Source organism: Pseudopipra pipra, chromosome 1 (assembly GCF_036250125.1).
Source record: "Pseudopipra pipra isolate bDixPip1 chromosome 1, bDixPip1.hap1, whole genome shotgun sequence".
NCBI lineage: Eukaryota > Metazoa > Chordata > Aves > Passeriformes > Pipridae > Pseudopipra > Pseudopipra pipra.
Genome location: NC_087549.1, coordinates 89,442,114 through 89,467,332, shown reverse-complemented (window position 1 = coordinate 89,467,332; position 25,219 = coordinate 89,442,114). Strand labels below are relative to the sequence as shown.

The window sequence follows — 25,219 nt, the reverse complement described above, 5'->3', positions numbered from 1 at the left end:
GAGGTACTAAAGCTCTAGGCTATCCAGTCCTAGAAGCAGGGCTGCACATCTCTCCCAGGATAGTTAGTGAACAACAAATAACATCTAAATCCTGCACTGAGGGAGGGTACTTGCATTGTACTACAAGCGGAAGCTACACACAGCATGCTTTTGAAATAGAGAGGCATGCATTAGCTGAAACTGCTACAACACCAAACAAAGAACAAATGGTGCAGGCATTAGAAACATTCTAAGGCACCATTATATAATTAATTTTTTAACAGCACCAGGGATGGTCTAGGCAGCTCTAAAGTAAAATGCAACCACTGTGCAAAGGTGCCGCTCAGCTGACAGTCAGGCACTGTGCAAAGGGATGGCTTTGTCTGGTTTTGGAACAGTTGTGTTGAAATACAGTCCATGTTAAATAGGAAGCTATATGCTCAGACAACTGATTACTCTGGCTCCCCTTCTACTGATAAAATTTCAAGCTGCTATTCTACAATAATATTTTCAGTCAGCTTTTAACAATTTTAAAAACCCCTGATAGTGCCAATATCTATCATTCCTGGAATGCCAGTAATCTGTGTTGTTCTATTATCCATCAACACAGTTGGGCTGACACATGCCATAATTTATTTGGACAAAAGGAACATACTTGAAATAAAATTGGGTCTTCATGCTCTCTGAATAATTAAAACATGTATCCTATTTTACAGTTGAATAAGCTCCACCTACACTAGTATTCTGTGCCAAAGCTTACTAGGAATATTTAAAAGAGAAAAATAAGAGATATTACTTCTAAAAGAAAGGGTAGACCCCACAATTATTTACACAAGTACATATGGACATACATAAAAAATCTGTATTACACATCTCTGTATTTACATATACGTTTGTAGATACGTTATATATTTTATAATATGTAGAACTATAAATGTAGAGTTTTATTCTGGTAGCATCCACCTCACCAGGCTAATTACTTTTGGTATTTTAAAGATGACACTATTTCTCTTGAGCATCAGGAAGAGTAAACCGATTTAAAAGCCCTTCTGTGAAGCAACACAAGATGCAATGGCTTAACACCATTCCCTGAAACTAAGCTTTTCAGAAAGCAAGAAAGTCTGTTCTTCAGAAGAACATATGTCTTAAAAACAAGCACATCTTATTTTTTAAGAAGGAAAAAAATTACTAAATTAGTTCTGAATGAGCCATTGCAGCATACTGGAAATGACATTTGGACATCGTTCTTCCCAGAGAGAGGGCTCCAGTTTTGTTACAAGATGACTTACCTTGGAGCAGTTCCAGAGCTTTCAGGTGCTGCTGTCCCACCCGGTTCCTGCTGCAGACACAGCTCAGTTTTCACAAATGTTCCTGCAGTGGTTCAGGGCAGGCAGCCAGGGAGCTGGTGAGGCATCCCTGCTGCGGTCAGAGCCAGATCCCAAAGGTACCCAGCTGTTCTGCAGAGGCAGGTACCCCACACAGGGAACAAAATCAAAGTAGCTGCTTGCTTCTGGCAGTTACTCTGAAAGCTTATACTTTTGCACAGTATTGCATTGTTCCTTACACAAGTTCCTCCACAGTTTATAACGGGAAGATTCAGGTATTTTGAATCCTTTCCTCCAGATCGATTTCCCTTCTTGTGCCTCCATCACTCACACTAAAAGCTCATCTTGAAAGCAACTTTAATTTACAAATCAACAAACAAACAAACGAAACCCAAAACCCACAAATGCATTCAACAAAAAAAAACAAAAGAAAACAAAAATCAACCAACCAAACGAAAAACCAACCCAAAACTTCTTTGAGACATTGTAACCTGGTTTTATACTCTCTAAAGCCCCTTAAGCTCTTCATAAGTCAGCTCCTGTGATGCCATCTCTAAGAGCAGCACTTTCAGTTTGCATGGAAGAGACACAGATTTACTAGTGAATGCTCTCATGCACTGCTTTAAGAAAATATAAGGCAAATAAAACTTTATTTTTTATTTAAAATAAGCAATAAAAAGTTTACATCATAGTCTGTCAAAATGGCATCTCCAAGAGGGAGTGACTAATACACTTACAGCGAATTAGATTTCCTTAAAAATGAAGTACATGTGACAAAAGCAGGAACAAATGGCATCTATGTATCTCAGTAGATCAGCAACCACAAAAAACCTAAAAACATTTACATTATGGTGACTAAGCGTATTTTTCCCCAAACAGCATTCCAGTGTGAGCTGGCTTAACCTCATAAACTCTATCAATCTGGTTTTCATTTCTGCAACTAATTTGTTTTCTAAACTACACATATCCAGTTCCATAAGCAAATCCTTATTATAACCACAAAAAGCAGCTGCCTCACTTTCTGTTGTAACTAGCCATTTATAGATTTTTCATTTGCTTAGGCATTTTTTCCCACATGCTAACGGTTAACAATCAGAAACAGAGGTTATAAAACAATAGGTGAAAAATAATGGAGAAATCAAAGTCTAGCCCACAACACACTTTGGTGTGGTGCTAACACAGGTCCCACTAAAGGTTTTTTTCTGTCTATAAATCACAATTAGGATGATTGCTGGAGCACACCACTATAGTCTAGAAGAAAGTACATCGCTTAATTACCAATTTTAGCTTTATTTTATGTGTACATTTGTACATTTCTATCAGGTTCACAAAATGTAAAACTTGTGTTACCAGAGTATTTCATACAGAGGTTGACACACAGCTTCATGATTACTTGGAAGAACATGCAATAAGCTATGGAAAGTTTATGAAAATATTTTAATAGAAATTTTTAATCAAATCAATTAGCACAAGAAATTGTGTTTGACTTCTAAATTCTGTATATAAGCTACTACAAAACATTTCCTACCATGAAAAGAAAAAAAAAGATAAAGCTGCTTTAAATCTTACAATTGGACAAGTGTTCCACTATAACTCCATTCTAAACCACGGAAGAGGAAATCGTGCAGGAAAATGTTTTACTTTAAGGAATTGCCCAACTGTTATTGCTGTTCTTAAAAGAACCTGAAACCATACAATGAAAACTTCGAACTAAATAGGCAAATGGCCATATTTAGATCATTAATGGAATTAAAATGCAAAAGTTAACTACAAAAGTTTCTCAAAATGTTGTGTTTTCTTATATGTACATAGAGAACTGTACACAAACAGGGAAATAAAAAAGTTGCTTAAAAAAAGAAAGATAATAGTATACAGTATTTACAGCTTAAATGTCACGCTTTTTTTAATTGAAGCTAAACTATTAGATGAGCATGCAGTACATCCACAACTCAGAACAAATATCTTTTGTACAGTGTAATATAATCCTGTACAAAGCATAGATCAACTACATGTTAAATCACTCTTCTCCATCACTGTTCTTGCTATCTTTGAACTTCATAACAATGCATAGGTCACAACCCTTCAGCTTAGGTAACTTCATAAAATGAAGATACGAACATTCACTTCTAATACAAATATGAAGAATGCATTCTATCCACAAGACACTTTATGGGGCGATACCATGCTGCATTGTGTATGATCTGTTGTTTAAGTCACGCTTGATGAAAAACCACACTGAAGGAGCACAATTTTGTCAGCGGACTAATGGATATTTTTACCTTTTTTGTGTTTAAACTTTTTCAAATTCCTGTTTTCCTCTTCTCCTTATTTGCTCAGCCAAATGCAAAAGGTTAGAATGCCGATTGGATTTGTAAAGCTTATAGTACAACTGTTAAAGTTATCAATACAGATGCTAAATACTGTAGTCTTTTTCTAACTGTAAAATAGGTACCTATTCTTAGTGGTTTCTGTAAGCATTTCTGAAGAATTATGTGCTATTCTATATATTGTCACAGTCAAAAGTTTAGTTACATAGATACCTGATTATCCCTTAAAACCCCAAAAATATTAAGGACCTTCAGAACTTCATTATCTGTATAAAAATTAGGCACATTTCAAACAAGTAAAACCTCCAGCCAAGTAATTTTAAAAGCTTTTAGATTTTTAGCTCCCATGGCTTCATCAATATACCTTATATTGATGGATAATCCAGAAACAGATTTTACAATGGTGATACTAAATACCAAATATCTCAAGTAAACTTAGAAAGTTAGATCTCAAATCAAAATCAATGCCATTTGTATCAACCAAGTATTGTTTATTTTATTGAAAATATCTCTTCAGTATTTACTTTGCCTTATACTTGTTGTTTTTTTTCAGTTCACACAAGACGCACAAAAGGACATGCTATCCATTCCTTTTAACAACTGACAAATTCTGTCAAATTCAGGTAGTAACTTCCTGAAGTCTTCAGTAAATACAAGATGAACAATTAGCAGTGCAAAAACTGTGTGTTCCTGAAAGAAAATACTTCTTTAGATCATTGCTTTAGAGTATAATTGTTTTTACACCTGCTACACTGGGAGAATAAGCAGTAATACATCTCTAGGGGCTTTAACATATCTTTGTGATTAGATTTTAAATTAATGCACAAAGTGATTTCAAGTGCAACTTCAGGCACAACTGTGGCTAGCATTGTGCTGTCAGTACATAATCTTTCACACTCACAAGATATCAAACATATGTACTCAAGTTGAATCCTACCTTCCATGATAACTTAATTTTCCCCAAAAGGATGTGCAGTTAAATATACAAACTAATGCAGCCCAGCTAAAGACTTCACTCCTGGGACAAAGTACAGAATGCTTTTCCCACTGACCTTTTTCAGCTCTGTTAAATTCACCTGTACACAAAGAACACTTATGCCTTCTGAAGAAACAGCTGATGATTTAAACAGTCTTTTTACCTTAGGCTGCTCCCAATTTAGAGGTTAAAAAAAAAAAAAAGTAATAATTGAAAAGGTATCCCATCAATATGCTGATGTAGCTTTATGTTAAAATCTGCTAACTTTGAAATAAAGTTATGCTCTAGCATTTATATGTATGCAGTACTCCACCATAATTTATGAACAAAATTCAGAATTTCATTTTAACTAAAATCGCTTGGAATTGGATTATGTTGCAGTTGCCATCTAACAACCAATCTCTACATTTTCCCCCTTAACAGAAATACACATACGATGAAAAAGCCTATTTCTAGAAATCAAAAAAGCAACTAAAAAAATGTTCATGTTTACAATTGCATTTTTAAGCCTTATTAGCGTCACATAATTTTTCTGGGAGGGGGGCCCTAACTGATTCATCCACACTTCGTTGCACCTAGGAATACTATTGAGTCTGCTTATCTGGAATTACACAGGTGTGATGTGGAATGGCTGTGTACAAAACCATACAGTTTAATGTGCTCATGATAAAATATTTAGATTTAATGCAGGAAAGGCATTATTAGAATATGCCTAGTGCATGAAATACATAAATTAAAACAGAAAATAACAATTACATCAGTTCTTATAGCCCCACACAACAGCATTCAACTACAGATTGTAAGCAAAATAAATATCAAATAATAAAATGCAATATGTTGTGGAGGAATACTATTTCCCTTAGCATAATAAAAACATTGTACTTCAAAAATAGAAAGCTATTTTAGACAAAATCAGGACTACTCTCTTTGGTCCATGTCAAATGTTCAAAACTGGTTAAATTATTATTTTTTTCAAAAAAAAGTTAACAGCAAACATCAAATCATCGCTACTCAAGTACTGAGATTAGTTTAATAATGTCAAAATTACCACAAGATGAATGACAATAATTACTTGGAAGATTTTTTTCCTACAACAGAGCTGCAGTTTTTGAGTCAAAACAAAATTTTTTGATCTCGGCAATAGGTCAGGCCAATCAGAGCAGCGACAAATATTCCTTAGCTGATTCCCAAGATGAGAACCAGAAGACTAACCACCTCAAGTTGTATGTATACCAATATGCATGGTAATTGTGGAAGCTTTATGGAATGCCTCTGAGTCAAGATCAGAGAGGTTGTCCCCGATTCTTACTGAAGGCATCTGCTACTGACCTCCAAACCAAGACAATAAGGCCAACAAAGCAATATTTGGGTCACTTAGGCAAGCTTTGGGTCACCAGAATCTGGTTCTTATGAGTGATACCCAGAGACTTGTTGGAAGAACAATACAGCAGCTCACATGTTACCCATCAAGTGCCTGGAATACATAGAGCACATATTTGGAATACAAATATTAGATGAGCCAACCAAGAATGAGACACTGCTGGACTTGCTACTTATAAACCAAAAAAACCTGCTTTGTAATATTCCACTAAGTGATACCCTTGGCTGCCACAATCAAAGTATTGTGGAGTTTGGGATCCTGCTGAGCACGCTGAAGACATACATTTTAGATTAAGAAGAGCAAACTTCAGCATGCTCAGACCTCAGCTGAGAGGGATGCCATGGTCAGCACGGAGGATAAAGGGGCCAGTGAGTGCTGGGAGTTTTTCAACAACAGTCTCCTGGAAACTCTCCAGTTCAACCCCTTTAAGGTCAGGAAAGCAGGCAGAGCAAGAGACCACCTTGGGTTAACTGCGAACCTCTGAATCTGCTCACAGCCTGAAGAGAAGCATACCAGAGATAGAAAAGCAAATATCCATGGAGAACTATAAGGACATTGACAGGGTGTGAAGAGATACAGTTAGAAAAGCAAAAGTTCATCTTGAATTGAACTTGGCCAGAGATGTCAAAAACTCCAAGAAAGGGTTCTTCAGGTATGTAAATGAAAGCAGAAAGAAAACATCAGCACCCTGTTAAAACAGGAGAGTTGAACAGTCACCAACAACACTGAAAAGGCAGAGATTTTCTCAACACTTCCTTCCTTCCCCTCCATCTTTATCAGCACTGCCAGGCCCCCAGCCCTGGGACACAGAAATCAAAGTTGATGCAAACACAGACCACACTCTAAAACAGTGAAGGAAGAGTTGGTGTGCAACTTGTCACAGGAGCTTGAGCCCCATCTACAATAAGGGCTTAAAGGAGGATTGAGGAAATTATAGGCCCATCAGTCTTTACTAGAGTCCCTAAGAAAGTTATGGAATGAATCCTCTGGGGGGCTACCACAGGTCAGATGAATCACATGATTGGGAAGAGCCAGTAGGGATTCACCAAGGGCAAATCGTGCTCGATGAATCTGACTGCCTTCCATGACAAAGTAACCTGCTCAGTGGACATAGCACCAGTGATGGACATTGTCTACCTAGACTTCCCCAAGGCTTTTGATGTGGTTTCCTACAGCATCCTCCTAGAGAAACTGATGTGTGACGGTCCAGATGAGAGGCCTGTGCAGTGGGTGAGGAACCGTCCAACAGGCTGCACCCTGAGGGTGGTGGCAAGTAGTTCCCTTTCCAACTGGCAACCTGTCACATGTGGGGCCCTCCAGGGACTGATACTGGGCCCAACACTTCAATGTCTTCATAAGTGATCTGGACCACGGGATCAAGCATATCCTGTCAAAGTTTGCTGATGATATCAAACTGAGTGGGGAAGTGGACATTTTAGAAGCAAGAGTCACCCTGCAGAAAGATGTACGTAGGCCAGAAGAATGGGCAAACAAGAACCCTATGAAGTTCAACAAGGATAAGTGTAAGGTCTCGCACCTGGAAAAACATAATCCAGAAGTGCAGCACAGGCTGGGATCAATAGGGCTGAGCAGCAGCTCTATGGAAAGGGACATGGGCGTCCTGGTGGACAAGCAGGTCAATATGAGTGAGCAGTGTGCTGTTCAGCAAAGAAAGCTAGTGGGATGATGGACTGTATCAACAATGGCATCACCAACAGAGATAAAATCATTATCCCACTTTAGTCAGGCTGCTTGTCAGGCCACACCTGGAATACTGTGTTCAGTTTTGGTCTCTGCTACACAAAAAGCCTACATGGACAGGCTGCAAAGGGTCCAGAGAAGGGCCACAGGGATGGATAATCGATGCCTGGGAAGCCTGAGATATGAGAAAAGACAGAGAAGTGGGTTGGTTCAGCCTTGAGAAAAGAAGGCTTAGGGAGGAACTTACCACCATATTCCAATTTTTGAAGCATAGTTATGTTTTCACAAGGAGTCACATGGAAAAGATGAGGGGTCACGGGTACAAGTTACCCTGTGAGATTCCAGTAGGAGACTGGAATAATTCTATTGGAACAATCTCCCCAGGGAAGTGTTGGATTCCCCAACATTGACTGGCCATTTTTAAGATTTGGCTGGACAGGGTGTTGGGCTATCTCGTCTAGACCATGCTATTGACAAGAAAGGTTGGACCAGATCATCTTTGAGGTCCCTTTCAACCTGATATTCTATGATCATACTGATAAACTAGAAGTGTGTGGAATGTTTAAATCTTTAACAGTAGCTTCTAACAAAGCAGTAGAAGCTTTCTGACATTAAATATTATATTCAGTACTCCCACCTCTTCCAAAGACTAAATTGTGTTGATGCATTATTTGTTCTGCACAAAGCAGAATGTGCCTAGTGATACAACGCAGAGACAGGCAGGGCTATTTGAAGATAGTGCTAAAACAGCCCATATGGACATCTGCACAACGCTGTATTGTCCAAAGGGAACCAGAGTACCGTCAGTGCCATTCACACACAAGATATCTTCGCAGAATAATGAAGCGAGGCAGGGGGAGGGGAAGGTTATCTAAAGTAATTTTATGTTTCTTGGAAAAGTTATTTCAGTTGTTAGTATGTGTCAGGTATAAAACACTGCAAAGCCGCCATTCATATATATATATATATATATATATATGTATACACACATGCACACATATATCCATAAACTGCACTGACTAAAGCACCTTAGGCTTAACAATGGTCTTTCCAGGGATGTGGAATGAAACTTAGAAGTTTTGCAGACATAAGGCCACTTATACTTCCTTTCACTGTTGGAGTTATTATGCAGTACGCTTATGTTATGATCAAAGAATACTTCATGGACAAACTATTTGTCCTCATAAATTCCTCACAAGAAACAGCTGAAAACAAACTTCTGTCAAATAAAGCTTTGTCTCTGTTAAGCCATTTAAGCATTATATTATCTGCCTGTCCCTTGTTGCCAGGCAATAATGACAAACAATGCAGAGACAACTAAGCACACAGGTTTTTAAAAGTGATTATAACAATCTAAGAAATAAAAATTACTTGGAGAAAGGTAACTTAAAACCTCCAAATATGCCTCCTGCAAAAAAAGGAAAATTACAATGGCAACAATTTCATTGGCACTGTAATTAAAATGAAGAATGAAGTTCATCAATAAAAGTATATGTCTCTCATCAGTTAGTAGTAGTCTGCTGCAGTTTAACCTAGTGAAAGACAGCAAGTCGTTGATCATTGGCAGCATAACAGCCTCTAGAAAAAATACGAGTTGAGATGTTCAAGGAAATTTGGAACCTGGGAAGACTTTTCATTGTGAGTTAATGTGGAGACAACCTAAACTACAGAATACAGTCCTTCATTATATGGTTGGTTTTGATTCAGACAAGCATTTCCAGGTTGTCAAACAAAATGTTTGATGTCTGTTGAATAAGACATTGTATCAAGTAACCAAATGAAATTGAAATAACCAAAACAGAACAAGAATGAAGATGTAACAGGTTTTTTTTAATCCTCTCCCCTAAATATATATGTAACAAGGCACATTAGGAGAAATATCTTCAATTATTTTATTATTCAATTTGACTTAAATACCTGAAACCAGTTTTCTCACAATTTAAGACAATGGGGAGAAGTTTCAATTGCTTTTTACAGTTGTAATAATTTTATTGTCTACTAAAGTGCAATGGTTGTTTGCCAAAAAGTATAAGCAGAATGTAAAAGCCACAAGACAAAAAAACAAACTACAAAAATAAGGTTTTGAAGACACTCAAAACAATGAGAGTATATGTATTCAGCCACATTTTTAAAGCAATTCAAAGTCAAAAATATAACACTGAAAATGTTTAAAAACCTATATTTTAACTTGTCCCCTGCAAAGCCCACAACTGTACATTTTCCAAACAAGACTTAAATACAGAAAACAAATAATACTTATAAAAAAAACAAATAATATTAGCTTTCTTAGTACTTAAAAAAAAATATGTGGAGTAAGATAAAGGCAGACAGGTTAATTTGTTATTTTTGAAGCACTAAGCAATGACTGGATTGTAAGCTATATTTTAACCATATTGTTTTATCTGTGCAGTAGGTGCCCACTGTTTTCAACAGCCTGGAAAATCTTTTCGACATCATAACAGCAAAACCTTTGAGCAATTTACTCTCCCTTTCAGTATTCAGAGCCAACTGCTGAAAAGCATTCAGATGAGGAAAGATGTAAAAGATTCCTTATTCCTCATAGAACTTTATGTCTTTTAAATTTTGTATTTCATAAATAGTCATTAGACCTAAAATTTCTATTTACTCCAAAACACATTTAAGACATTCCACATGCACAACACTACTGTCCCTTTTAAACTAGAAAAGCACAAACTACTGGAAGCTAAGTATTTGAAAGTTCCAGGTATCTTACTCTTTCCAAAGTTATGAAGTGTTCAGAAACAAGGTAGTAAATACATCAGTGCTGCCCCACTTCCAAATTTTTGGAGTATAGCAACTATTTTATTAAACTTAATATTTTTGTTCAGTAGAAAAATGGTATATCATGTTTTTACCTCTCTCCATTTTCCTCATAGGTGTATTGTCTGAGAGTCTGTTATATTTGTGTGTTCTTTACAGAATACATGTAGGGTTAAGTGTCCCATCACTGCTTAAATAAATACAGGGAGCTTATTTGCAACAAATATCCTTTCTGAGGTTTGCAGAATGGCTGATAACCATCTGTATGTTTAAGAAAAAATAATTTCAAGGAAAACATCAATTTAAGGTTTGTTTGTGCATACACAAGAGATTGTACTTAGTAACCTTCATACAGTCTCCTTAAACTCCTGATTTCTGACAGGCTAAAATCACGAAGAAATGTGCTAAGCTTCAGAAAACTGCCATAAGCCATTCTTCACATAGTGCTAATTATATCAGGGTTGTTAAAGCTGTGGTTCTTAAGCCCCATCAAAATTCATCTACATTTTGAAACAGATCTAACAGTTGTTTTGAATGCTGAACAAGAACATTCAGCATTGAAACAGTTCTGCTAATACAAAAGTCAGTTATCTTACTATTTCACTAGAGCTCAAAGAGAATTGTGTGTGTTCACAGCACTCTGCCATATTTCAAAACTTACCCAGCCACCTGCTCAGAATTAAACTCCAAGTTTGGCACATACAGCAATATTCAGGACCACTCCTTAAAACTTTATTACATGTTAAGAACAATGATTCCATCACCAAGCATTAACCTGACTGGCAGCTGTTCAAGGTGCTTCATCTCCACTCCGCACACCAGGATTGCACCTTGCCTGTGACTGAGGCACGTGAGGTGCAGTGCAGAAGTACAACAGTTCCAACACTAGAGGACAGTCTGTTCATTTGACTGAGCCTCTAGATTTGTAGTGCACTTTCCACATAGCTTCCTTTCTCTTGCACAAGAATTCAAGTTCATAAGCTGATGAATCCACTTCCAGGAAGCTTCTCTGCTTATTAAAGATTTCCTTAAGACTAGTTGATTTTCCCCCCTTCTACATAAGTCTCAAAGCGTTGCAAGAATTCTTGAAAATGAGATAATTAATGTCAGTACTGTCTGTCCAACACCAAAGACAAGAGCTTCTAGGGGAGCCATATTCTTCCCTGCTACTCTGTAAATTCCAGCTACTGCAGCACCTAAGAATCACAAGAAAAACAATTATCAAATCACAGAAAAAGCCAAGGTTGAAATATGACAAATTATTTACTGTCTCTATGCATCAGCTATTTATAAAACGTTACCAAACACTTTATTACTTCATGGCATTACACAATTATCAGCCTTGCTTGTGTTTTTCTAGTTATGTATGTCCTTCAGGAATGATTTTCCCAACTGAACCAGAATAACTTTTCCTCATCAGTCTGATTTAAGAAAATTGAATTAGTTGTTTCCTTGTAAACATATTCAAATGTTTCTTTTTACATTTTTGCCTTGTGCCAGTCTGAAAAGTAGCAAAACAATCCTCTAAAAATTGATCAAGTCCAAAGTGTGATTTAATACTGCTTGTATAGGCAGGGAGAAGACAACAACAATACAGTTGTTAGCATTTACAAAATAATTGTAAACACACATTTATCAGCTTCATTTAATATTTCAGTTGACTAACCTGGTCATATTACCTCAGTTTAGTTTTGTCTTAAAGACTCAACTGTTAACAACTGTTTAGCAAATCAAGCAAAACACGAAAAAGATCAAAGTACTGCAGTGTTATCCATGAAGTGTATGAGAGGAAATTTCTAACCAATACAATTAGATTTTGAGCTATAACACACTAAAAAGCAAGAGACGGTATTTTTGTAGAGTTCTGTACAAATTCACATTTAAAGTATAATACCAAACGGCCAGGATCAATCAAAAACAAAGCCAGATGCTACTAACACTGTAAACAAAGTCAGATGTTATTAACTCCCCTCTACTGTCTTTCACATACCAAAACTATCATGTGCGTTTGAAGAACAAAAGTCACAGAGCAAAGGGATGTCACACAGCAAGTGGCTGAGAAAGATGAGTCCTTGTATCAATTAAAAAAAAAAACACAACAAAAAATGCTAATGATAAGTGATATTTTCTGCTCAAATTTCTGAGTCTTTTAAGGATGGTAAAATGTTTACTAAAAAAAAAAATACTCGCTTGTATATAGCTGTGTCCATAGGTAAAATAATATACTCAATCCAAACCTCAGAAGTTTATCTAGAATTAAGCTTTCATTTAATACTTTCTGAACTAATATTGTCTATACAGTGCTTGTTTTCTTCTCTGAGGGTCAAACATTACTATCTTTTATTTCAGAATTAATAACTTTTTCCTGAAAACCAAACCCAAAACTTAGTTGTAGGCCTTCAGTGTGCATGTTATCAGATGCTATCTAGTCATAACTACATGCTTTCAGAGATCATAGAGGCTTTTTAAGGCTCAAAGAAAACTGAAAAGCCAATACAATTTTTTACAATAATAGACAAGAAACAAAACAAATTGAATTTGTTTTTTGTTCTGCACAGTCACTAACAGGAATAGTCTGCTGAAGTGATCAAAAACCCAGTAGTATCATAGAAATATTCTGAGTTCCAACAGATTTTCTGAAAGTACAAGCTGTATCTGCATCATCTGACGTCTTCAAAAAGGAACACCTCATTTTTACAAAATTTTTAGGAAGAGCAGAATTCACTAATAATTGTGGCCATAACAGTACTTACAAACACTATTAATGAGACTGTTAGGTAAGTTTTGGGTTAATTTATTTTTTATTGTTGTTTTTTAAAAAACTCAAACATATTCTATAAAGTACATTTTGTCAGAAATATCTCACCAGAAAGCCTGCCTTATGGTATTTCACTCAACTGCCTTGCATAAGCTTTTTCATTTGTTCCTTGGCTAGCTGCTGTCAAAAAACAAAAGAGATCCTTTAGACTATTGACACGAAAATTATTTTTGTGGTTGAATTCTCAAAGTGAATTCAAATTGGCCAAATGTGCATACTAGAATTTGGCACTATTAGTTAATCAATAACAGAGATGTTGGGCTTCTTGAGAAAACACTGAGATATTCTGGAAAATATCCATAATAAAACAATAAAAAAACCTGGTAGTTTGCTAATTATGTATTATTACTCAAATAACAGTGTGTAATACAACCTGTAATGCATAACCCAGCACCAGCCCAGTTGGTGTAGTGCCAAAGTACGCTACAATAGGCTGCCAATAAGCAAAATTAGAATACGTCACCAAAAAGGACTGTGCTGGGGGAGAGGAAGAAGAACAAACGCTTCTGGATGGCATACAGCTAAAATCCTTGCCTTAAGCTGCCTGATATTATCTGTTCTTAGTTGGCTTGGGAAGAGTTTTTGGTTGTTGTGGGTTTTTTCATTTTTTTCCTTGGTTTTGTTGAGTTTTGTGGTGGGTTTTCTTGATTGGAGGTTGGTTTTTAATGTATCTCCTGCTATTTAGTAAATTTTTAATACCTTTTTTAATAACCATCAAATTCCATGATTTTTTTAAAACTTAGAAATGAGTTTCCTGCTTTTCTGTATGCTGGTAAAGAGACCCCCAGAAGACCCCAGAAAGTTGGAAAGATCTACCTGAGCAAAATTAAACTTGCATTATTTAATAATCTATATTGCCTTCATTCACCTACATGAACAACACAGAAGACTGGAAATACAAAGTAGAAGTTGATGTCAGTTTGCTATTTCAATTTCTTAAGCCTTGTTTGGACAAGGCATATCCAAACAACTAATACTTCAACTTGCATCTCAGAGTTTGCAACACAATAGCTATGAAAAATCCTCCTTAGTATTTGATCACCATAATTTGTTTTCACAGAAGCTCTCCAAAGAATTTCTTCCAGAATGAAACAACCCTATTTTGGCCAGAAACCAGAAATACCTGAGAGTAAAAGTATTTGGCTAACCAAGCTGCAGTGCTCCATGCAAAACCTTTGGGAATAGTACAACAAGTCTACAGTCTAAGCTTAGAGAAATTCTCAGATGCATTTGCATGGAAACAGGACTGCTTACTTGCTAAATGTTTTGACCTGAGAAACTGGATGCCAAAAATACAACTCTGTTGCTCCTCTTTTTATGCATAGATAAAAGACGCAAAGTGCTTCCATTTGAGAAACACTGATCCTGAACCTTCCCCACCACAGAAAGCTGCGAAAGTCTCAGCTTGGATATTCTAACATCATGTTTCCTAATTTCAGTTCTCCAGAAATGCCCATGTGTGGCTGACCCTGTAACAGGCCACTGCCACTTTAATCATAAGACAAAAATCAGCATAATGTATAATGCAAGGCACTCACCTAGTTCCACCTCATCCTAGCAAAAAAAAAAAAACAAAACAAAAATGTAGAGTTATGCTGAACTATACTATGTTGAAGGGCAGAAATTCTAGGCTGAGAAATATATAGCAATTAAAACAACCCTTTGAGGAAAGTCTTAATGAAGCTTCTTAGGAAATTTGCATTTTTAGTTAACCTTAAAAACCAACAGGCAAGAAGGATTTTCAGTAGCAATAAGAAATAATCTGTCACAAATTATCCATGAATCTGTCCAAAGCTGAAGTGATAGCACTATTCAGATGACCTGGCCAATACATCGGGAAATAGGAATGAAAGGCAGGAAGGCTTGCCTACAGAGTAAATGATGTTTGCTAGATTTACAGTTCCTTACCCCCAAAGGCCTTTCAAGTTAGGCCATCTGGTCAACAACACTGAAGATCTTTGGGCAAAAACTATTGCTCAGTAAACATAGGCACCATTCAATACATTGATTTGAATGTTGAAACCTTACCAGCATTGTTTCACACAATGAAGCACGTGCTTCTTTCCTGCAAAAAATAATATTCACTATTTCCCCTGCAACAGAAAACTCACCACGCTCCCAGTTGCTTGGGAAAGCTACTGTAGTCTATAAGTTAGATAAACGTAGCAAGATATGATAAAGCCAAAGACTGAATAAAGTGTCCTAAGGGTTTTATGGCAGTACTGACACAGACAACAGCATTTCTTAGGAAAAATGGAAAAGCGGCATCTGATACCAATAACTCTAGATTAAAACAGCTAAAACCAGCATTTCCTCAAAACATTCTTGGCAACATTGGTCATGCGTCACATTCGGTCAGGTGTGACGCTTCTGCACTTTACTACATAAAATACTCCCACTTTCTGCAGTGTTCTAATCATGAATATAGTTTTTAATAGCTTTAACAGAAAAAGGGTCGCATCTTATCTGTGGATACAATACCAAGAAAAAAAAAAATGTATCTTGAGTGGTAGGCATTAGGCTAACACCATAAGAAACTCTGTAACAGATGGCCTGGCAAACATCATTTTACCTAGAACATCAGCACAGACTAATTTTTTCTGGGGGGGACGGGGAGGAAATCCTTAATAAACAATTAGTAATTCACTTAAAAAACCATTTTTTTCTTTTTAGAAGTTATATGCAAAATAAGAAAGAAAAAAGAACCCAACAAAAAAGCCCAAACAAAGCAAAAGGCAGACTTACTGGTTATCATGGCTCCAGTTACAGAACCCAGAAATCCAATGCTGACCACAATGACAGAGATCAGCCTCCCCTGCCTATGCCTCTGCAGCATCACAAACATTAATACTCCCACAGCACCATGGACAAAGAGAGAGGAGAAGAGAGCCCAGAGGAAAACCCAGTACCACATCTCTGAAAGAAAGCAGTCAATAAAGGGTTAATATTTTTTAAACAAGAACTTTATAAGCAAGAAACTTTAAAACATCGCATACAATCAACAATAAGAGAAAAGCAATACTGGTTTCCATCTTAAAAGTAATACATGTGACACCATCAGCACACGCTCAAGACACTTTCCCACTTTTAGCAGTCTACCATAAAGGAATAACTACTATGATAAAAATTATAAAAAGGATTCTGGCAAAAATGTTAATTCAGATGTATTTTTACAGGAAGTCATAATTCCTTTAATGGTTTCTTTAAACAGTGTTAATTGCAATTTCTTAACACGTATTGTAACTACTGCTGCAGAATGAAATATTCCCCGACAAAAAGACTGAATGAGGAAAAAGTCAAGAATGTTTTGGGGGTTTGGGTTTGTTTTGATGGTGAATTTATATTTTGGTGGGTTTTTTTTTTGTTGTTGCCCCTCTCCCCCTAACTCCATCAATAAGAGACAGCATCAGGTAACATCAAATGGGAAAACTGAGATTAAATACTTCAGTTTATCTACCCAGGAGTTGTAATAGAGCATTCCATCAAATTAGCTTCAAAGGCGTAAATAAAAACACCACGATTTTAAAAAGAAATTCTAACACATCTAACTCCTTGTTTCCAATTGCTTAGCACAGAACTTCAGAGAGAGGTAGGCACTACTATTTAAATTCCTAAACAAGGACAAGAGATGTGAGAATGTGTGGAGTACAAACATTTCTTTGAAGAATGGCAGACATGATGATCACCTTCAAAGAAAAGAGCTAGAACCATCAATGAAGTTATACAATAATTAAAGAACTTTTCTCACTTAGTGGCAATTTTCTAAAAACTTTCACTATAAATCAAAAGGGTGGGTAAATAAAAGAAAAAAATCCCTTTTAAGTCAACTACAGTAGGTATATATCATCACAGAATTCAGCAAATTGGGGTACATATTCCCGATGGACATAACACCAAGACATTGTCATTAGTTCAGAGTTTCTGCTGCAGTTCCCCCTCATAAAAAGAACAAAGACCAGCTTCCTTACAACAGCAGAATACTTATCGTTTATGAGGTGAGTCTGTAATAAAGCAGCTTGACTCACATCAGCTATTCAAGTAAAAATACAAACCAACTAGTTAACAAAAATCCTGAGCAGCACAAAACATACCATGAAAAGACGCTGAGAGAGAATGGTTGCTACACAACCACAGTCCTATGAGTCCAATGTCAGTAGTGTACGTATATCCATAGCACAAATACAGAGTTTAAGCTTTTTCATTTAGCAGTTCTTTGAGAATAGACTCAACCCTTCTCCTTTCACACAGGCACGAAAGGCAAAACTATGCCCAAAGATGTACAACTCCTCTGAACTGTGGTAACCAAAAGGCTCTTTTAAGAGAGCAGCAAGGAAAGTGGGTGTTAAATCTTCATTCAATTAAAACTTCAGCTATAGTTCCAGGTGTAACTTCTCTTTTTGAGTGCCTAGATACATGCGCGCATATACTGAGAGTGGCTCGAAGCAGCTCTCCTCAGAACCTCCACCCCCCTTCACCCCTGGCCCCAAGCTGGGTCTCAAAAATCTTTGCAAAAGGGTAAAGACTATGGTACTGTTCTACTAAATGTCTCATTACTCTCAGAAGCTACTGTGACAAGTGGCAAGAATGTCAAGTAGTCATTCCACAGATGACAAACCCCCTCACTAACATTAAGATAGATTGACTGCTGATCTAATCTGCTGTGGTCACGGATAGTTTGGGAAGCAAATTTCCCCTGCAGTCCTAACAGGCCTTGTCCATTACTAGCACAGCTTGGGTGTTCCCACTGTTTTATTCTAGTGGAAGCACATAAGCAAGAAGATTAGCCAAAGAATCTACCAATACAGAACCCAGCAGCCCTGCCAGGGGGGGAAATAAACCTTAGAACCAAACTAAACCAGACCGAGAAAGTCTATTTGAATCTGACTCTACCACAAACACTGTCATACCCTGTAATTTTCACAGGGTTTGCTAGGCACTGCATCACCTTTTAGGAAATCAGCATTTGTGGTCATTGTCAAGCCTCACCAGGTAGAAAAAAACAAATTATTTCCAGTCTTAGGAAGACTTACTAGGATGACGGTATTTTTAGAAGAAAATGAAAGCTTATGGGAAGGCTAACTACTCTCCTGTAGCTAAGAAACCAAAAATATTTACAAACCCTTACACAACAAAATAGCTCCATAATGAGCAACTATCTTTGGTCTTATTTACATTCCAAATAAGGCTCTAGGAAAATTAGCATCAGCCCTCACTTATATTTAGGGCAGAAGGCATGAGAACAGAACCAGCACCAAACGTCCTGTTGGCTAAAGGAATACAAAATTGAGTTCTTTGGTACACACTTTCTTCTCCTACTACTTAAAAGCGACACACGTACTGAATGCATTGAAAAGGAAATTAGAGCATATCCAAAAATATTCCTTGTTTGACAAAAATGCAGCTGCAGCTTTGTTAAATATGACCTTCCTTCATTAAAATATCACCTATGTCTTAGGAGCTGAAACAAGACAAATAGCTTTTGAGCACCATCCCTGGGAAAGGCAGGAAGAATTATCCTTTCTTATTCTCCTTTATTTACTCTTTTTATGCCTGCTACTTCAACACACTCATTTACTTCAGCTCATTAATTGAGCGAGTGATGAAGCCAACTGAGTAAGTTGTTTAACATGGATGAACAAAGTAAGGGGAAAGCCAATCTTTTAAACAAACTAGAGGAGACTTCGAGATCCGTAAATCTAGAGGACAACGTAGACATTCTTATCCTGACACGTTGAGGGCAGAGAATTATATATTTCATGTTCTATAATCATGCAACCCCTGAATCATGACGAGAGATGACTCTCAAAAGAAGTGTGTTAGAGTAACACTGAAAGACACAAAGAATGGGTTGGGGGTAACATCCAGAGATGCCACTATAAGGCAGAGAAACAGAATGCGGACCTCTGAACACAAATGGTCAAGACTTCACTTGTTCAAAATAACTGAGTAGTTTAACTGTTGAATTGATTTGCAGTATCTACAGGGAAGAGGGAATGAGACTGAAGTGTCTTAAGAACATGCTGGTACATTTATTTATGTCCTATATACTGACTGATACTTTAAGCAGCATAAACTTATGTAGACAATCATCTTTGTTACCTTGTAAAAAGAAAGCACAGTTGAATTTCAGTCTTTGTGTAGCTATACTAGTTTGCTCTTTTGACAACATGAGCTGCACATATAGAGTACTTTGCTGTTGTGGTGGTAATGATTTAGCTGTATCTGGCAGAGAGCTTCAAATACTAACCTACCCTCAGCTTATTTAGTCGGGCTCTCACAGAGCTTCCTTAAAGAGACATGAAAAGTATTAAATTTTAAAAAAATTTCAAAACTTCCTTTGCTTAACCCTAGAAAAGTTTCGGAGCTTACTTTCAGTGTATCCAAATTGCTTTAAGTCACCAAAACTTGTCATACGTGTATCAAAACTCCACAGTTCCTAAAGAAATACAGGGAAGTAGAAAATGCCCAGTACTTACAAGCTCACAAGCATAGTGACATTCAATCTATTGCACAGATGTCACAGCTTTTCTAAGAAAACAGCTGAGATCTGTTTTTCAGGTTTACTTAAATTTCTTAGCATTTAAACACTACCTTAAATCTTGTTTTCAGTTTATATTCCTTTCTGCTGGTTTGCCTTTGGTGGGGACTTTTTTTCTACCAGAAAAGCTGCAAGACTCAAATAACTTGCAATTGATGTCCAATCACAGCAATTTTAGAGTACTACTTTGTTAATTTCGACATGTATACATATCAGATGCCTATCATACATACATTATGCTTATGCTCTATAGATACACATTATACATATATTAGTGTAGGCATACACAGTCTTAAACTTTAGAAAAAGAGTCTTTAAAGTATGTTACTGTTTAGGATAATATTCATATCACTTTCAATTTATCAACACTTGAAGTTACGTTCCATCAACAGCTTCAACTTACACAAATAAAAATGCAAAGTCAACTCAAAATAGATAAATGCTAGCATTTTCAAATATTATCTATATGAACACGCTGTCCTACTGCTACTCAGCTTCAGTAAACACAGAGTACCTCCTCAGTCCTTCATCTTCAGTGCTTTTCCTCTAGTTCTTAGCTTGTTTTGCCAGATGAATAATGATTGCCTATAACATTTCATAAATCAAAAGTGATTACTCCAAAACAAAGTATCTCTCAATTCTAAGCCACGTACCCAGCCTATTATGATTAGCTACAGAGTTAAGTCAAGCAATAAATATCTGTGCTATGAATAAAAACATACAAATTTAAGTCAATAAGGTAGTGCATGTTACATTTTGAATTAAAAAAACAATAATGTTATATTCCTGTAGACTTATTAATTCAAAGCACTCAGTTGAAGTGATAGTATATTATATCTGCAACAGTAACTCAGCTCTTTCCGTGCTACATTTTTTTCTTCAGCACCAAGTTCTCTACTTAATTAGTGCATTAACTGGTAATTTCAAAGTTAACAGAACTATACAGTCAGTTGTTGTTTGGAGATGCTAATGCTTTTGCTGCTTTAAGTGGAAGAGGAGCACTTTGCTGAAGAGCATTTAAATCTTAAATTACAGGCTAGTTCTCTCAAGTAACAGGATATGGGACAAAGACAATCCAGAGAATTGGGGACAAATGAGTACAGGATGGAACTTAGCAGCTTCTATCAGAAATATTGCCATGTTCTTGGTTACAGAAGTAGCATTTAAAAAATTTATTTTACTGGATACTCAAAGGAGGATTTTCTTTTTTTTTTTTTTCAGTTCAAATTCAGCTACTAACTTGAATTCAGCTACTATCTAACTTGATCTAGTAAACCCTGATCTACCACTAACTCTAAAACACAACCAGTTCATATAAAGGAGGTGTTCTTGGGATGTACTGGAGAAAGTAACACAGAATGAGGTAAAAGCAACCTCTCCCATGGTTACTCCTCCCAAGACAGGGCACGAAGATAGGAAGCAAGTGCATTATGGTGGTGGGTCCAGGCTCAAGGAACAATGTTCACAGCTTCAGCTGTCACAGGGTGTGATGTATAATGTGTATGTGGCAGGAATGAAATTGCCTGTGGTCTCCTGGGTATTTGAGGCCTTATATGAAAGACAGGATTTCTTTTTTTCTATGTTGAACTTAAATTAGATATGTGGTATAAAAATAATCTTTCAGCTTCTAACTAAGGGGAAAAAGAGCCTACCAAAATCAAACTGTTAGGGTTTGAAGCATTCCTGGACTTCATATCAGGTCCCTATTGAAATTTTCAGAAAATATTTTTAAGAAGGATGCTGATAAAATTTTGCGACTTGTTTGCACAAACATGATCAACGTGGTTTATCTACAGAAGATAAGTTTTTACTTGTGCAATTTAAAAAGCCCAGTCCAGACCACAACTTTAAGTCCAAAAGTAAACACAAGGCAGTCTTGAATATTCCTGAAACATTGTATATTAATGAATTTCTTTTTCCAGTACTCTGGAGAAGTTTCTTCTTATACTTTACAGAGATGCAAAAGGGAATGAATTAAGTAGTCAAATAAGACAAACTCATTCACACACCTATTTTTTTAGCAGGGAAAACAGCAGAATTTCTGATTTTAAACAAAGTTTACTTTGATAAGTAGTTAGGAAGGGTTTATATAAGTTATTCAGCTTTCTGCTAATATAAATTATTAAATCAATATATATTCTATGTTATATAGAAGATTTTAAATCCAGTGAAAGTCACGGACTGTTGACAGTGCATAAGAACATTCAGGTCAATAGGTTATGGCTAGAAGAAGAACCTGCATTTAAGCACCAATTCCAAATCTGTAGTGCAACTTCAGATGACAGTGACATATTCTCCAACAATACTATGACGGATAAAAATTATTTTTTATATTCTTTAAATAAACAGAAAAAATATTCCACATTAAATACATCTTATGCAACCCCTCATTATATTGCAAAAGCACTGAGAAACAAGCCATTTTGCTTTTTTAACTCTCAGCACTGAATTTTGTAGTAACGCCCATGTTGCATAATGGTCTAATAGGAAAAACTTTATCAAGGATGTCTGGCACAAAGAAAAGTTAAATCCATTGTGAAATTTTTCCTTTAAGAGTACAAGATATATTTTTAGAGCAGGTATGCAAAAATAACTACTCAGAAAGTGAGTTGTATTAGTGTGTTGCCACACTAATCCCTGGACACTTTAATCATCAAACACACGTTAAAAAGTTCACAGATCAAATAAATAAAAAAAGCATTCTGAAAGTTAAAAGAACAAAAAAGATAATAAACCCTTAAATGATCATTTTCTGTTTGCTACAGCTTCAACTTCAGCTACACCTCTATTTTCATCATAGTTCTTCCACCTTTAATAGATAAAGAAAAAAGAAGAATAAATCTATCCATCATTACTACACAGTGCAAAAAAGATGACACAACACTCATAAATATGAGAATATTTTCATAAATATTTAAAACATAGACCCTTTACTCAAAATTTTCCACTACTCTCTCACCACTTAACATACCCCTATACCAAGCAGAAAGAATTTACTCAGTTATGTCTCTGCTATTGATACCAAATCCCTGCTTATTCAGAGCTGGAAGCTTATGCTTTTCTTTACACCTAGACAGAATAAAAAATCAGAAGATACTACTCTCCACTGTATGCCTTGGCTCTCACAGTAGTGCACACACATTTTGCAGCAAGAGATTGAGCAGAAAAAAATCCAGTTCTTGCCAAAGCCAGCTAAATCTCCCCTCTCCTAACAGAAGATGAGGGCCTGACTCTACTTTGGTTCACAGAATTTTTTTTTAACAGGTAAGTCTTTAAGAACCCTTGATGCTTAAGATTATGTTTATTTGTCAGAAAATATCTGCCACCTCATTCACTCCCACAGCCCTCATTGTCCACAGGTATATCCAAGGTGTGTGGAGGTGGGGGAAGTCTCTGATTTCTTCACATTCATTTTTATGAGTTTTTTGGTTGTTTTTTATAGCTTTCTGTCAAATGCCAATGAGCATATATCCACAAGGAAAAAAAAAACCCAACCACCCCCACAAACATACTCTAGACTTCCATACATATTTGTAGACTCACACACTTTCTACAAGCCTTCACTCACGCACAGGTACCCATCGATTCACTCGCATACACACACCCTATATCATTAGCCTTCTTTGATTACATACACGCTCATCTCCTTTACTCATGCAGGCATACCAGACACCGGGCACACTCACCGGTCTTCCCTACACCTAACACACGCAGATTCCTCTCGCTTCTCTGGGCGCACACCAACCCCTCGCCCAAGCAGACACGCACACACACGCTGTATACCTGCTCACAGAGCACACACGAAGGCACGACACGCAGGGACTCGGGAACACAAACACCAGCCCTCCCCTGATGCAGCACACAGGGAGACCACCGCCACCGCCAGCCCCACGCCCTCCATTGTGCACCAGCCCCGGAGCGGCCACCACGCCGGCGGCGCCGCTCGCCCACCCGCCCGCCCGCCCAACGCACCCTTGCACCCGCACTGCCCCGGTACCCGTCAGGTTGCGGAGGACGGTGCCGTGAGCCCACAGGCTCAGCACTTGCTGCACCGACAGGTTGATCATGGAGTTGTCCCCCGCTTCCACCTTCATGGTGCCGCCGCCGGGCGGGGTCCGGCAGCCGCCGGACCGCGGGGCGGGAGGGATGCGGCGGCCAGGAGCGAGAGGGCGGGGAGGCGGCGAAGGGGTCTCCGCGCCGCGGAGGAGACATCGAGGACGGAGAGGGGGAGACGGTGGCCGGGGGGGAGCCGAGCGATCCTGGAGGATGGGGGGAGCCGGCCGCTGGCGCTTCCCCACCGCTCAGGGGCAGGGCAGGGCGGCTGAACCCATCGCCCCCACCGCCGCCGCCTCCTTCTCCTCCATCAGCAGCGGCCGCCGTCGCCTCGCCGGCGGCATCGTCACCCTGGTCACCGGCATCACCTGGAGAGAGGGCGGGGCGGGGCGGGGCGGCTCTCAGGCGGGCGGCTCCATGCAGCAGCGGCAGCGCGGAGGATCCCGGTGCCAGACGCCAACGGCGGCCGGAGGGAAGGGGGAAGGAGCGGAGGAAGCGGGAGCGGGAGTTGAGGCTCGGGAGCGGAGGCAGCGGGAGGGCGGCCCCGCGCAGGCGCGGCGGGAGGGGCCGGGGGGGCGCGCGCTCCTCCCACCAAAGGGAGAACCAGGATTCGGAGTCGTAATTTGACTCAAGGAGAGCGGGAAAGCCTGGGGCTGTTGTCGACGCTCAAGGAAACTTGCGTTGGCAAGAAGTATGTTAAATAAAATCTATATTCATTCAGATACATATACATAAATATATATATATATATCGAAAGGGAAAAATAAAATGATAACGCTACCCGGTATTAAAGTTGGTATTAAAGTTTATGCCCTTGCGTGTGTTTAAACATCGGAGAAGAGTACAATGAAGGATCTGAATTCTGAAAACAGAAGTGTTCTCACCTTGCAGCACACAGCATTGGCACACGGAGCTCCAGAGAGCGCGGACGAGAGCACCTCCGCGGCTGGCTCGGCGGGATCTGAGGATACAGTCCCACTGGGGCAGAACGGGACAGGACTAAGAAAGCGGTGCACGCAGGATGAATGTTGCTCGGGAAGGCCGGAGCTGCCGGAGCTGAGGTGACAGCACGGGTTGCAGCGGAGAAGCTGTCATCCAGATGCAACATCCAGGCAACGCTGCGTAACCTTCCTGCCTGTCCCTTCGAACCTTGGAGTTCCACAATCAGCGTGGCTGCAAATCAAAGCCATCAAAAGTTAGAAAACGTCAGAAATCATGAGCGAATCTTGATTCTGTAACCATGCTTTAGTCTGTTCCTTTGCTTTATATAATAAGAGAACACAGTCTTTCATCTGGACGCGGCTTCTCTCGAAGCACGGGAGGCACGGTGCTTACCCATG

At 38.2% G+C, this 25,219-nt stretch overlaps 1 protein-coding gene across 1 annotated transcript; it reads right to left on the bottom strand.

The window, feature by feature from the left end:
- Positions 1-1,937: 1,937 nt before the first annotated feature.
- On the bottom strand, positions 1,938-24,495 carry TMEM170B (transmembrane protein 170B). Its single transcript, XM_064664366.1, has 3 exons — positions 23,824-24,495; positions 16,034-16,204; positions 1,938-11,666 (listed from the first exon to the last, which is right to left on the bottom strand). The coding sequence occupies exons 1-3, from the start codon at positions 23,918-23,920 to the stop codon at positions 11,536-11,538; spliced, it is 399 nt and encodes a 132-aa protein (XP_064520436.1). The 5' UTR covers positions 23,921-24,495; the 3' UTR covers positions 1,938-11,535.
- Positions 24,496-25,219: the final 724 nt, after the last annotated feature.

What these genes read in the sequence shown, in the direction of transcription:
- TMEM170B (XM_064664366.1), bottom strand. Translation starts at nt 23,920, where the DNA reads ATGAAGGTGGAAGCGGGGGACAACTCCATGATCAACCTGTCGGTGCAG. An exon ending in CGTCCTCCGCAACCTGACGG is followed by an intron (nt 16,205 to 23,823) that starts GTACCGGGGCAG and finishes GCTTTCTTTCAG; the next exon opens with AGATGTGGTACTGGGTTTTC. An exon ending in AACTGGAGCCATGATAACCA is followed by an intron (nt 11,667 to 16,033) that starts GTAAGTCTGCCT and finishes TGTGATTCTTAG; the next exon opens with GTGCTGCAGTAGCTGGAATT.